The following is a 13162-nucleotide window of genomic DNA, read 5'->3' on the forward strand; positions in this document are numbered from 1 at the left end:
CCTGTGTGTCAGTGTTCAGTCCGTGCTTACGTGTTGAATGAAGGGAGGAAGGACAGAGGTGGACGTGATCCCTGCGTGAGGCGGGCAGGGACGGAGGCTCTGTGGGGGAGTCTGGATGTGATGCCCACTGCACCGAGGCGCCCGGGGGGGACGGTGACCGGGCAGCAGGGAACTAGGGGTGGGCGTGGAGGGGTGAGGAGGCCGGGGCTGCTGGCCGAGACAGGAAGACCTCGGCAGGCTTTCCGCCTCACAGCGCCGTCTGTTTGAATGCTCCAGGAAGGAAGAAGCCACAGGCATCGGCACTCACCCAGCAGGGCCGCGCCTTCGCCCAGGTGTGGCTTTGCTGCTTCGTGTTCAGGTTGATGGCAGATTGAAACAAGCTACACTTTTGATACAGCACCTTCCGCTTTTTTTCTTTCGCCTCTTTATTTCCAGGTAACGCTACCGTAGAGAAGTTGGAGGACTTCATCAACACAATTAACAGTGTCTTGGAGTCCTTGTACATAGAGATAAAGAAAGGTGTCACTGAAGATGACGGGAGACCTATTTACGCGCTGGTGAGAGCAGACAGAGCCCCCTGGCGGATGTTTAGGGAACTGCAGTGGAGACAGCCTCTGCCCTCCTTGCTGGGGTGTAGATGAAGGTGCACCCGCCTCACCAGGGGCGTGGAGGGCGAAAGACACTGGGCCCGGCCACTTCCCTGATCCAGTGTCGTCTCTCCATGCTCGCTGCTGGGCCCCTGGTCTGTAGTGTCCTCTGCAGCCATCAAGGTTGGGGGTAATAGAACCTGGGCCTGGCTCTCAATGCAGCGCTGGCTTTATTGCCCCACCTGGAATGCCCCCTCTACCCTGAGACTGGGCAGCACGCCTTAGCTTTTATTTTGGTTGTTGCCAGGCATCTGCAAGTCACCCTAGATGAATGGAATATTAGGGGTAAAGGGATAAAAATGCCTTTTCATTTAGAACAAGACATAGAAACTTCGGAAAGAAAGAAACATGTGAGGTCACTAAGGATTGAGACCTCGTTGGGGCCTCCTGCTGTGTTCACATTTTTTTTTTTTTTTCCCCCTCCTGGCTAGGGAAGGATGTGAGATACAAGCCCCCATCTTTGGGTAGGGAACTGCTTTAGGCCTTCAGAGACCACGCTTCTACTAGCCAGGCCCACACAGAACGGGGCTCTAGCCCAGGGTTTCCCAAACCCTGTTCTGTGGAAGAAAGGGTTGTGGAAGTGTTGGGTTAAGTCAGTAGATCAGTATTGTTTGCTGCCGGAGTCCTCAGTGCCTTGTGCATTTGAAGCCCCACGAGCATGCAGACAGGTTTCCTGGATTCATCTGAGTTTGGAGCTGTCACACAACCTTGGGAGTTCTGAAATCTCTGAAAATTAGACATATTGACTGAGCTAAAGATTTAAGCTTGTAAGACTGGTTCCAAATTTATCCCCGTGGCCCACAGTGCCTGGACACAGAGTGCTCCAGGACGGGTGAGGTGGGGAGGGGGAGGGGAGGAAGGAAGAGCCTGCAGGTGAATTAACTGTGACAAGTGAAGGGCACAGCCCGACTCTCATGCTAACTTATTTTTTAGGTGAATCTTGCAACGACTTCAGTTTCCAAAATGGCATCAGATTTTGCAGAGAATGAGCTGGATCTCTTTAGAAAGGCTGTAAGTACAGCAACTCCCATCGCCCATCAGCCAGGTTTCTTACAGAAAACGTCCGTCTTTCATTAGAAATGGAAACTTCAACCTTCCTGGGTCCCCCTGCTGCCTGAGAAAGCCCTTTGCAGGGGCATGTCACCAAGTGGCCCTCTCAGAATTCATAGCCGCCAGGTGATTGCTGTGGAGCTTGCCACGACCGCCTGGGAAAGAAGAGCTGGTCTGGGTTTGACTCCAACTGGTTGAATAGCAGTGACCTCCTAGGTATGGGATGCAGCTGAGCGGGTGTTGCTGCTCAAGTCCCAGGGTTCAAAAACATCCCCGGGGAGCTTGCCAGAAAGGCTGAACCCTAGTCTCCACCCAGACTGCTGAATCCGAGCCTGAATTCTGAGAAGGTGCCCAGTGATCCATCTACCCAGTCATTGGAGGGGCGCTGCTCTGCCTGCCCGACTTCAGAGCCATTCACTCAGCCGCCTTGCCACTCATCTGGGTGAGCACCTGGTTAGGACAGTGGTTCTCAGCCCTGGGTGCCCCGCAGTAACTGAGGAGGTGAAAGTAACGCGGACATTCTGGCCTCCCTCCAGGTCTGTGAGTCCAGGTCTCTGAGGTCTGAGTCCTAGAATCATTCCTTCCTAAACTGCCTCTGGGGCTGATTAGCAGCCAGGGTTGAGAATCGGATTCTAAGATGGTAAATACACAGCTGTGTGTGTGTGTGCACGTGTGTGCACACAAGCAGCCTATCTTCCCGGTTCCTCTGCTCTGCTGTGGGCAGAAGTTTTAAGGCAGCTTCCAGCCAGCTTCTCCTAGCCCCAGTCCACAGCAGCTCTGTGGCTCCCCGGTGTGTTCTCTTGCTGGGCCACCCTGGTGCCTTCCCTTCCCGGTTCCAGCCTGCCCACCTCTGAGTAGGAGGGGTGCTGCCCCATTTCCTTATTCATTCGTTCCTTATCTTCTCCATCTTCAGGGAGGTGAAGTGATCCTTCTTGATTCAGGGGGCATTAAGGTCCTTCATTTGGAATGCTGTTACAGGAGCGACTCGGGTCAAAACATATCTATGGCTTTTGATGCATATTGTTAAGCTGTTTTCCTGAAGAGTCCCTCAGTTCTGCCTGTGACATGAGTAGTCTCACTGTATCCCGCCAGGATCGGCATTATGGCCTACGAGTTGCTCTCCCCAGTCTAATAGATGGACATGGCTCCTGTCTCTTCCAGTTGGAGCTGATTATTGACTCAGACACTGGCTTTGCGTCTTCCACAAATATTTTGAACCTGGTTGATCAGCTTAAAGGCAAGAAGATGAGGAAGAAGGAAGCTGAGCATGTGCTGCAGAAGTTCGTACAAAACAAGTGGCTGATTGAGGTATTTCTCACTGTGGGTTTTCCAGCTTGGCTCACTTTTTACCGTGAATCACACTGTTTCCTCCAAGACTGTATCGTATTTAATGGGTGTCTGTTGAGCTGAGCCCGTTCAGGTCCCTTTATCTCAGCAGTCCCCAACCTCTTTGGCACCAGGGACTGATTTTGTGGAAGTCAGTTTTTCCACAGACTGAGGAGGGGGGATGGTTTTGGGATGATTCAAGCGCATTGCATTGCATTACATTCCCTTCTCCCGGGGATCGTCCGCACCCAGGGATCGAACCCGGGTCTCTGGCACTGCAGGTGGATTTTTTACCGTCTGGGCCCTGGGGAAGCCCACTGTGCATTTTTTTGGTATTATTATTACGTCAGCTCCACATTCAGATTGTCAGGCTTTAGATCCTGGAGGTCAGGAACCCCTGCTGTCTGCATGAGGCCCACAGTGACCCTGCAAGGAGGACCCTGTTTACTCAAGTGACCTGGGTGGGAGGCCCAACTGGAAGTGGCAGAGCCAGGGTCTCAGGCAGCTGTGCGGGCCCTGGACTCTGAGCCCCAAGCAGGCGGTGTAGTGCGGTCGGCAGGAGCAGGGTGATGCTGCCAGGTTCCGCCACAGGTGCCCCGTGTGCCTCGGCTGTGAGAGGGGAGGGATAGCTCCACCTCCAGGTGAGTGAGGAGCAGGACGAGGGCGTGGGAGTCAGGCCCCGGTGCTGGGCGCCCACAGGAGGCACTGTCCCCACCATGGTATCACTGTCAAGTTCCCCAAGGCCAGTGCTCTTGGGATCCTTTCACTTAGATGGTGGCCCTCAAAGAGCAAAGAGGACGTGTCGACAAGCTTTTGGAGAGGAGCTGTAGCAATCTTGGAAAGGTTCAAGTTTCTTGACACCCTGTGTCTATTTCTTTTGGCTGGAACAGTCAGATGTTTCAGTTCTTTTTCCACAAATGCACCACTGTTTCCAAGAAACCCGAGCCAGACAGGCTCCGTGCCGCCTTGCATGCCCCGCTCCTGCCACTCTGGGCTGTGTCTGGGCAGGACTGCTCAGAGAGGCCCTCAGCTTCCTCACTTGGTGGTCAGACCTGTGGCTGGAGGCCGCTGCTGTGGTGACACGATGCTCACTTCCTTTCCGGGGAGAGCTCAGCTCTGGAGTCGTGGCAACCGTGCTCTGAGTTGTTGATCTCGGGGTGGGCTTCCCTGGCAGTCTGACCAGAAACATCCAGTTCCTGCAGTGCTTTCTGGACGGGAGGAACTCACTCACCACTGGAGAGGCCACAGTGGTGAGGGCAGGAGTAGTGGGAGCCGCTACTGGGGTCAGCGCCTCTGGGCATGTCTGCACATCGTGTGCTCGGGTGCTCAGCCCCTGCGACCACGGGGAGCCCTTCGCTCTGTTCTGTAGCTGAACCCACTGCAGCTCTGTGATCTGGGTGAAGTCCCCCACCTGGCAAGTGGCCGAGCCGTGTCCAGGCTCCAGCGAGTGTGACTGCAGGCCCCCATCAATTGCTTCGTCACAGCTTTTCTTCCTCTCTTGGGTGGATTTGGCAATACGGAATGTTCTCGGACAGCTCAGGTCATAACTGACCGCACTCTGTCCTCGGGCCAAGCTTTCTAAGGGCAGGGACTGGGGCCTCACCTTTGTACCTCATCACTCCTGGAGGCGCTGCTCGCTGAACCGTGGCCGAGCAGGGAGTTGAAGTTCCAGAGGAACAGAATGTATCTCACACTTAACCCCCAGATGATACAAGAACTCCTCGTAGATTAGAAGGTACCGGCACTCATACAGTCCATGTTGGTACGAACACCTGTCGTCTCCCTGGGCCTCACCCTCTGGCACCCTGGTACAGCCTCTGTGCCCGGCTTTGGGCCCACGGCTGGCCGTGTGGGTTCAGCGCACTTAGATGCTGTCACATTACGATGCAGGGCTGGGTGCCCGACTTTATCAGGACTGACGCTTTGCTGCCCAGAATGGGGACGACTGGAGGAAAGAACGCCTCTGGGGGTCTGCTGGACTTGGCTCGGGCCCCAGCTCTCGTCCTCTCTGCTTCCTCCTTGGGGAACTGGACTGGAGGTGCTGGTGCTGCCTTCCTGAGGCCTGGGGGTTCTGTGAGCACTGGCCTCCAAAGCCCCACGAGTCTTGAGGAAGCCCTCCTTGCTGACTGATCCCTTGGGCCTCACATGGACAAAGGAACAGGCCGGGGAAGGGGAGGGCATGGTGGTGAGACACCCCAGAGTCCTCCTCTGGCCTGGCCGCTCACTCTGGAGGTGGCTTCTCACTTCTGAGCCCATTTCCCATCTGAAAGATGAGGACTGTGCTGGCTGGCCGGTGTTTGTCCTGAGGGTGGAGTGCTCCCTAGGCTGATCAACACGGTCATGGCCATGTGTTCTCTGTCACTTTGAAGGACCAGCTGAGGGGCCATGGGGTGAGTGCTGGCTGGTGCTCTGACCAGCCTTCCTGGAGCAGCACCTTGACCAGAGGGACCATGTTTGAGTCTTGCTCTTGGCCTCAGAAATGGGGCTTTCCTCAGAAGCCATGCTGGGGGACCTGTCCCCCAGCAGCACTGTATTCGTTACGATGGGACCCCTTCCCCCCCAGCCAAGTCCTGGGAGAGCCCTGCCCTGTGCAAGGCTCTGCCTCGGCAAGGAGCTGCTGAGGCAGCTGTGCAGCCCCTCGGGGGCCCTGGTGGCGGGGTGCTTGGGATCAGTGGGCGAGGCTCTGAGACAGAGGCTGCCTTAGAGAAGTGTGGATGCTCGGAACCTGGGCATCTGCTAGCAGCTGCACGTCCGCATGGCCTAGGGACCAGTCCCCAACACAGGGCCTCAGCTCAGGATGGTTGTCAGGCCTGGGAGGTCACTTGGGGTTGGATCTTCCTTGGAGATCGAGGGCAGTCCGCCCCTCCTAGTGACAGAGGACTGAGCGCCATCCTGGGTGATGAGCACGGGGCACTTCCAGGCAGCTAGTAGGCATTTAGTAAATGTGACTCAAGCCTGACTCTGAACTTGAACTTGCTCACTTCAGCCTTGGCAGTCATCCTTGGGATCGATGCGAGGGCTGTTATATACTCTTCCCTTAGATGTTTATCATGACACGGCCGAGTGCTGGGCCATGCGTCAGGTGCTAGGGACACAGGGTGAGCAAAACCAGGCCTGGCTCACAGTCTGGGGGGAGAGATGGAGGTCAGCCCCACTCTCGCTGAAGTAGAGTCGCAGAGAGGAAGCAGCGCTCACAGGGGACCTGCCCTCAGTGGAGGAAGTGGCGCTTCGCTGCAGGCTGGGGAGGAGGCAGCTGATTGGGGTGGGGACTACGGTCCAGGGTAGAGGGAGCGGCCTGCACCCGAGTGGGCAGGGTGGGCTCAGGGAGCTGAGAGGGGCCAGGTGCTCTGGGGAGGGGCACAAGATGAGCCTGGAGGTGGGCAGACAGGGGTTCGGTTCTTCAACCCAAGAATGGCAGCGCCTCGGGCTGGGCCTCACAGAGGTCAGGTCTCCAAAGAGGGTCCCAGAGGGGCGAGCAGGGGGAGGGTAGATCAGGGTGGTGGCCATGGAGACAGCCTTGTTGTGGACTTGGGGCTTTTGAGAAGGTAGCGGCCACAGGCCCCAGGACGGCCTTGGGCCCCGCCCTCTCATGCCCAGCACCACGGGGCGCAGAGCTCCTGTCCCCTTTCTGACTGGCCTGACTCTGCGATGCAGGGCACCGCTGCCTCGTGCTGGGCCTCCCTCCACTTGCGGGAGTCCTTGGGCTCTGTCCTGCATGCTTGCCCTGCTCCCCACGGTCGGAGCTCTGGCTCTCTAACTCTGCGCCCATGCCCATCTTCTCCTGGGTGGTCACTTGCCCGACACTGGAGGCCCAGGATGAACGCACTTCCCTGGCCGGGTGGCACCACACACGCTGGATGGAGGCAGGAGTCGTGGGGATGGGTTGTGGGGTGGGAGCAGCAGCCCCTCTTGTGTGGCGTTAGGTAGAGAAGTGGCGCAGGGGTGCTGAGCCAACCCAGCGCTGCAGGCTCCAGGGGCGGCCCCTGCAAGGCTTGCCCCCCGCCCTGCTGTGCACCTTTGCCCAGGACCCCACTGGCAGCCCCTCCTCCCCCAGGGCTACAACATGTGCTCAAGAAGTTCCATCTGAGTTCCTTAGTTGACTTGGATGCATAAACGTCCATGAGCTTCTGTGACACTTGTCTCCAGTCAGGTCTCCCTCATCCTGCCTCTCCCTTGTGAGTTGGCCATAGGGTCAGCCAAGTTTTTTCATATTTCTGGCTTTCCCATGGTTTGGGGTTACACAGCGTGTGGACTATCTGTATATGGGAACCAGGAGGCCTCACCACGCCCCACACCACTTGGTTTGGGGCCTCCCTGGACCACCTCCAGCATCGTCTGTGAAGTGGTGTGGGCGGAAGTGATCTTGGATGGTCCAGGCAGAGGCTCCAGGCAGTGGTGCTGGAAGGCACTGCAGTGCTGCTCCCTGGGGTCGGGGTGGGAGGCACTGGGGGAGGGAGAGGAAGGAGTAGGGGCCTGGCTTGGGGCTGTGGGGTTCACTCCATGGGGTTGTGGCTCCCTTTCCCGGCGTCTGTCCTCATCCGGGGGTGCTGGGGCAGCTCCAGGATTCCCGTCTGTGAAGGCACGAGGAAGGTGCTAAGGAAATGTGGGGCGGGGGTCCTTGCCTCGCTTTTCTTTCAGGTCTCACCTTAGTTTTCCCCACTTTAGGCTGTACAAGGGGTTGGTGTGAATGCCTGCAGGGCGAGGGGTGTGTGGACCTCTGCCCCTTTCCTGGCCTTGGGCCATGGGAATAGAGGTACCTCCTGGGTGGGAAGCGGGCCGGGTGTGCCAGTTCATAAAAGATACCCCGCCTTGCGTCCCCACAGAAGGAAGGGGAGTTCACCCTGCATGGCCGGGCCATCCTGGAGATGGATCAGTACATCCGGGAGACATACCCCGACGCCGTGAAGGTCTGCAACATCTGCCGCAGCCTGCTCATCCAGGTACCCTGGGCCGGGTGGGGCACATTCTCCAAGACTCACTCAGGGCCCAGGCCTCTGACGACGGGCATCTTCTCAGAAGCGTCTGACAACATGTGCACGAAGGCCCGCTTCTCCCTGGTCCTTCTGTTCTGTCCCAGGCTCTTTTTATTTTTTTCCTCAGAATGGCTCTCAGAAGTCTTCTGTGTGGCCCATATTATCTTGGCAGCAACGCGCCAAGCATCTTTCTGTCTCATGCACAGATTCCTGTTGTTTGTTTGCCTCTGAGTACATTGTACAGCTTCAGACCAGAGCACATGGACCAGTGCTGGTGGATTCTGTGTTTGTCTTTCTGCTTTAGATTTTTTTTGATGCGAACCGTTTTTAAGGCCTCTTTTGAATTTGTTACAGCATTGTTTCTGTTTTTCTATGGTTTGGTTTTTTGGCAGTGAGGCAGGTAGGACATCAGCTCCCTGACTAGGGATCGCACCCGCACCCCCTGTGCTGGAAGACGAAGTCTGAACCCCAGGAGCACCAGGGAAGCCCCTGTGTTTCCTCCTTTTTCATTCTCTCTTTTTGCAGTTATCACTTGCACTGGGCTGGGCCTCTTGGCACATGCATCCTTGGGTACCTGGTGGTTATTTTTCTTAGGTTGGAATCCCAAGAGTGGAATTTCTAGAACAGAGCATGCATATGGCTGTTTAAAGCTCTGCCCCATGTTGCTAAAGTGCCTTCTGAAAGCCGTGGTCGTCTTAATGTCCCCTCCAGGGCCCACTCATGTTCAGAGTCCAGGCTTGGGGGAGGCCTTGCTGCTCCAAGGGCCTGGCCGCCACCCACTCTGCCCTGCTCTGGCCTCTGGAGCCCTGAGCTTCTTCCCTTTGCACTCACTCGTCAGCTGCTTTACTCAAACCCACTGCACTGAAGACTCAGAGTTGTTCTCATTATCAGTTTGGGGTCTGGAAGACAAAATTACCAAGCCAGTGGGATGCCTTCCTTGCAGTCTCCTGTAGGGTTATGAACACGGAGGTGTGTAGCGGGCTCTCAAGCCATCACCTTCTCATTTCAGGGTCAAAGCTGCGAGACGTGTGGAATCAGGATGCACTTACCTTGTGTGGCCAAGTACTTCCAGTCCAGCTCGGAGCCACACTGCCCCCACTGTAACGACTACTGGCCCCACGAAGTGCCAGGTCTGTGTCCCCAAGCCACTCACTTTCCTCCTGGCCTGTAGAAGGGCTGTGTGTATGGCAAGGCCGTGTGTATGCTGGAGTGGTCGTGCCTGGCCCTGAGGGGGCACTGGGGCGGGGGGTGGACAGGGCACCCCAACAAGGGCCCCACGTGTGTGTGGGCCCCGGGCCCCGTGTACTGGAGTACCTTCTGCAGTCAGTGGAGGCCAGCCTGCTTGCTGGCATTGGTTCAGCAAGGTGCTCTGGAACCCAGCAGAAACCTGAGACGTGAGAGGGTCTGGTACAGTAGACGTGCTCCCCCGCAGCTGTCTCTGGAGGGGAGGTGAAAGCGCATCCCCAGACTGGGGCTCATCCTGCCTTCCTGGAGGGTGAACTGTTCCGTGGGACAGAGTCCTTGGCACAGGCTTGTGGCTGGGGGCGTCCACCAGCCCCACCACTCACAGTACCTCTGGCTTTTCTGTACAGAAGTCTTCGACCCCGAAAAGGAGAGGGAGGCCGGTATGTCCAGATCAAACAAAAGGCCCTTGCGGTCCCGGCAGCACTAGCCAGGCTGCCGTCTTCGGGGGAGTGACCACCTGCCCCATTTGGAAGAGAGGCATCAGTTTCACGGTTCACGTGGATCACCTTTTTATCTTTTACGTTTGCTTGTTAACAGGTTTGGAATAAACTTGCTCAGCAGCCTCTGTGGCCTCGTCTGGTGGTGCGCCCCTCTCCTGGCACTCACTGAGAGCTGGGGGCCCGGCCCCGGGTCCGGGCCGAGGCTGGCCGAGCGCCTCCTGCCCAGCACGGCCCAAGGCTACTTGCTCAGGGCAGCGTTGCCTTCGGTCCCCAGCTTTGGTCACTGGTCCTACTCACACTGGCCGGCCTGACTTACTGGACGTGTGGGAGCCTTGGCCTCGGGCCCGCCCCACGCCCCGCAGCCTTCCTGGCCCGAGATGCACCGGCCTGAACTGCACGAGGCTGCGGGAGGGGCTGTGGCCATGTGTCCTCACTGGGCGCTCTGCCCTGCCTGCAGCTGCCCCAAGCCAGACCCAGGAAGTCGGCCTGGACGCCTCCTTCCCCTGGGCCTCCTGCATCAAGCCTACCACCAGATCCCGTGCAGCCCACCTGCCGGATGGCCCTCAGCCCCACGGCCACCACCCAGGCTGGCCCAGCTCCCCTCCCCTGCGTACTGCTCCTGGCTTCTCCCCCAGGGTCACCCTCCCGTGGTGCCCGGCTGCCCCTGCTGAAGCTCCTGATGGCCCCCGTGGCCCTGAGGCTTAGGCCACAAAGGGGCCCTGTGCGTTTCACTCTCCCCCTCCCACTTCGCAGGGCGTGGTGCTTCTCTGCTCCTGAATGAACTTTCCCGTTCCTCACCCCGCAGCCTGCACACATGGCCCCTCTGCCTGCCTGCTCTCCTGCCGCATGTCCTGCCCTTCCCGACAACACCTGTTCACCCTTTAGATCTTGGCGAGGCGGTCACCACCTCCATGCCCGGTCCCCCACCTCCCTGCACGTCCTCGACCATCACTTGCCACACTACTTTAATTCCCTGACTCACCTCCCTTCCACCCCAGTATCAATCAGGACCCCTTCAGTCATGATACAAAACCCGACTCAGACTGGCCTCAGCACGGAAGGCTGGGGGGGCCCTTCAAGAGGCTTGATGTAGTGGGTCCAGGGGCGTCCCCACACGTCTGCATCGCTGTCCCCACCCTGTTGTCATGTGTTGGCCTCGTGCTGGGGCTAAAACATGGTCTTCCAGCAAATCAGCCTCTTTTCTTCATGGTAGCAAAATGGCCGTCGTACTTCCTGGAGCCGCTCACCCAGTCCCCACCATCAGGAGGAAGAGGCAGGTCTCATTTAGTGGCTCCCTCATCTCAGCAAACACCCAGTCTGCATACTTGTGGAGTAGGGTGGGAGAGTCCAGGGGGCACTGGTGACCCGGGTCTCCCCTCAGCCACAGGAAGGAACCCCTCCTGAGCCACATGGCCGAGTGAGGAAGAAGTTTCAGCAAAATTGAATATGATGTTACGGGCAGGGAGTGAACGAGCCATGGGCGCTGAAAGAGTGGGGTGTCGTCCACCCGTGCAGGGAGGGACATTGTGCCCGATTCACCTCTGTCGACGGGTGTGGAGTGTGACCCAGGTCCAGCCTGGCCCACCTCCCAGGAGGTGAAAGATGTTCAGCTGGAGCCCGTATGAACCAGGCTGGACCTTGGCCCAGCCTTCTGAGGGCAAATGCAAGCCTTCGTGAAGCCCTGTAGGAGCCCCGACTAGTGGGGGCGGGTGTGTGTGCCAAGCACACTACAGAAACCGCCCCCATCAGCTTACCCAGAAAAGGGATTTCTCACAAGGCTCTGAGGAAGCTCGCTGAAAGCACAGCAAGTCAGGAGAGCTGCTCCAGAAAAGACAGTCTTGGACTTGGGCGTTCTGGCTGGTGAGACCCCTTCCCTAGCCACAGTGGGCACCAAACAGCAGCTCCCACTATCCCATCCATCCTCTGCTGTGCCCTTAAGATGCAGGCAGCCCCAGCTGCCGCACTCTCCAAGGCTGCACCCCTGGGGAGAGGGGGTCCTCCACAGTGCTGTTCTAGGCAAGGGTGCAGGAGGCCGGGAGCCCGGAGCAGAGCAGCACCTCGCGGCCTGCGGCCTGTCTGAGCAGGAGGCTGGGCGGTCGAGGAGGCAGGGTCGCACCCAGCCGGTGCAGGAGGCTCTGAGCACCTGCTGCTGGACGCTGCCCTGCTGCCCTCTCCCCTGCATGGCCACCAGTGTGAACTTCCTGGGGACCCCAACCCCCAATTCGCAGGCACTCAGGGCCCGTGTGATCCACTCCGCCTGTCCCCCAGCACAGCCTGTCTTCCACTGCCTGGCGCTCCCACTGGTACCCTGACCGTGTTACCCCAGGGGTCACTGGACCAGGGACACTCACTGCTTATCTGCTCTCGGGCCTCCCCCTTCTGTCCTCACAGGGCAGCTCCAGCAGACCTCATCCCTCCTGCCCTGGGACAGTCCAGGCCCTGCTGACCCCACACGCCCTATCCAGCGCTGCCCAGTCCCCTTCCTCGCCAAGGCATTCCTGCCCCAGGGCCCCTGCAGCTGCTGCGGGGAGCACCTTCCTCAAGTCTCACTGTCAGTTCCGGATTCCAGGTCCGTCAGGCTTCTACTCAGATGTCTACTGTGACGTCCCCATCTGACATGGGACATCTGCTCAGGCGGCCAGGCTGCAATATGTTCTAAAGAACATTTCCCCTAGTCCCTAACTTCAGAACCGGAACCCAGATGACCCACTCCTCGTCCGTCATTCGCGGCTCAGAGCAGGACCGGGCCGCCGTGGGAGCTGGAGCCAGGGAGGGGTGAGGGCTCCACAGGCAGCTCCGGAGCAACAGCTTGTCTGCAGCCCGGCGGCCATGCTCCTCACTGGTGGCGAGCCTGTGGACATGGTGGCTTTCCTGTTTTATGCCTCACTACCTTCAGCGGTGTTTTTACTATAAATTCTTCATATGAAAAATCAGGTAAATAACTATTGATATTGCCGGGTAGGGGGATAAACGACCTCACGAGCACCTGCTCAGAGCCCTCAGTTCCTTTCTAAATGGCTCTCTTATTTCCCCATCCATCAGGCCAGGCCCTGGCCTGGCCTCACTCACAGAATCAGTCCCTTGGCCTCCCTGCAGCTTTGACCATCAGCCCCCCCTCTTCCTGGCTAAGAGGCAGCTTCCTCTAGGGCCTATTCTTAAGGTCTCTCCGCTCAAAACTCTGAAGCCCCAAGACCCACGTGGTGAGGTTCAAATTCCTTGGCCCGATTACAGAGGACATTAGGAGCTAGTTTTGGCTGCCCATCAATGCTTTCTATCCCTGCTTCTCCCAGTAGCTGGAGTGGGGTTCAGGGGGAGGCTTGCGAGATGGGCCTCACCAATCAGAGCAGCCACCCTGGCATTGCCCCTGGGTGGGCCCAGGTCCCAGGCCCGCCAGTCAGAACCCTCCCTGGGGTTTCTGAGCTTTGGGTCAAGGGGCAGGGATCTGGAGTTGACCTGCTGGGGCCATCTCCCCCAGGGGAGA

General features: G+C 58.1%; 1 protein-coding gene across 1 annotated transcript in view; it reads left to right on the top strand.

Annotated features, from left to right (window-relative positions):
• The window catches only part of NSMCE1 (NSE1 homolog, SMC5-SMC6 complex component), a 35546-nt gene extending 25742 nt beyond the window's left edge, over positions 1 to 9804 (top strand). Inside the window, exons 3-8 of the mRNA XM_006070576.4 lie at positions 436 to 557; positions 1581 to 1658; positions 2859 to 3005; positions 7847 to 7963; positions 9006 to 9126; positions 9589 to 9804. Coding sequence (XP_006070638.3) covers positions 436 to 557; positions 1581 to 1658; positions 2859 to 3005; positions 7847 to 7963; positions 9006 to 9126; positions 9589 to 9668 — 665 coding nt within the window. The 3' untranslated portion in view covers positions 9669 to 9804. The remainder of the gene's footprint in view (positions 1 to 435; positions 558 to 1580; positions 1659 to 2858; positions 3006 to 7846; positions 7964 to 9005; positions 9127 to 9588) is intronic.
• The last annotated feature ends 3358 nt before the right edge of the window (positions 9805 to 13162 follow it).

The sequence above is a fragment of the Bubalus bubalis genome, chromosome 24 (genome assembly GCF_019923935.1).
Source record: "Bubalus bubalis isolate 160015118507 breed Murrah chromosome 24, NDDB_SH_1, whole genome shotgun sequence".
Taxonomy (NCBI): Eukaryota; Metazoa; Chordata; class Mammalia; order Artiodactyla; family Bovidae; genus Bubalus; species Bubalus bubalis.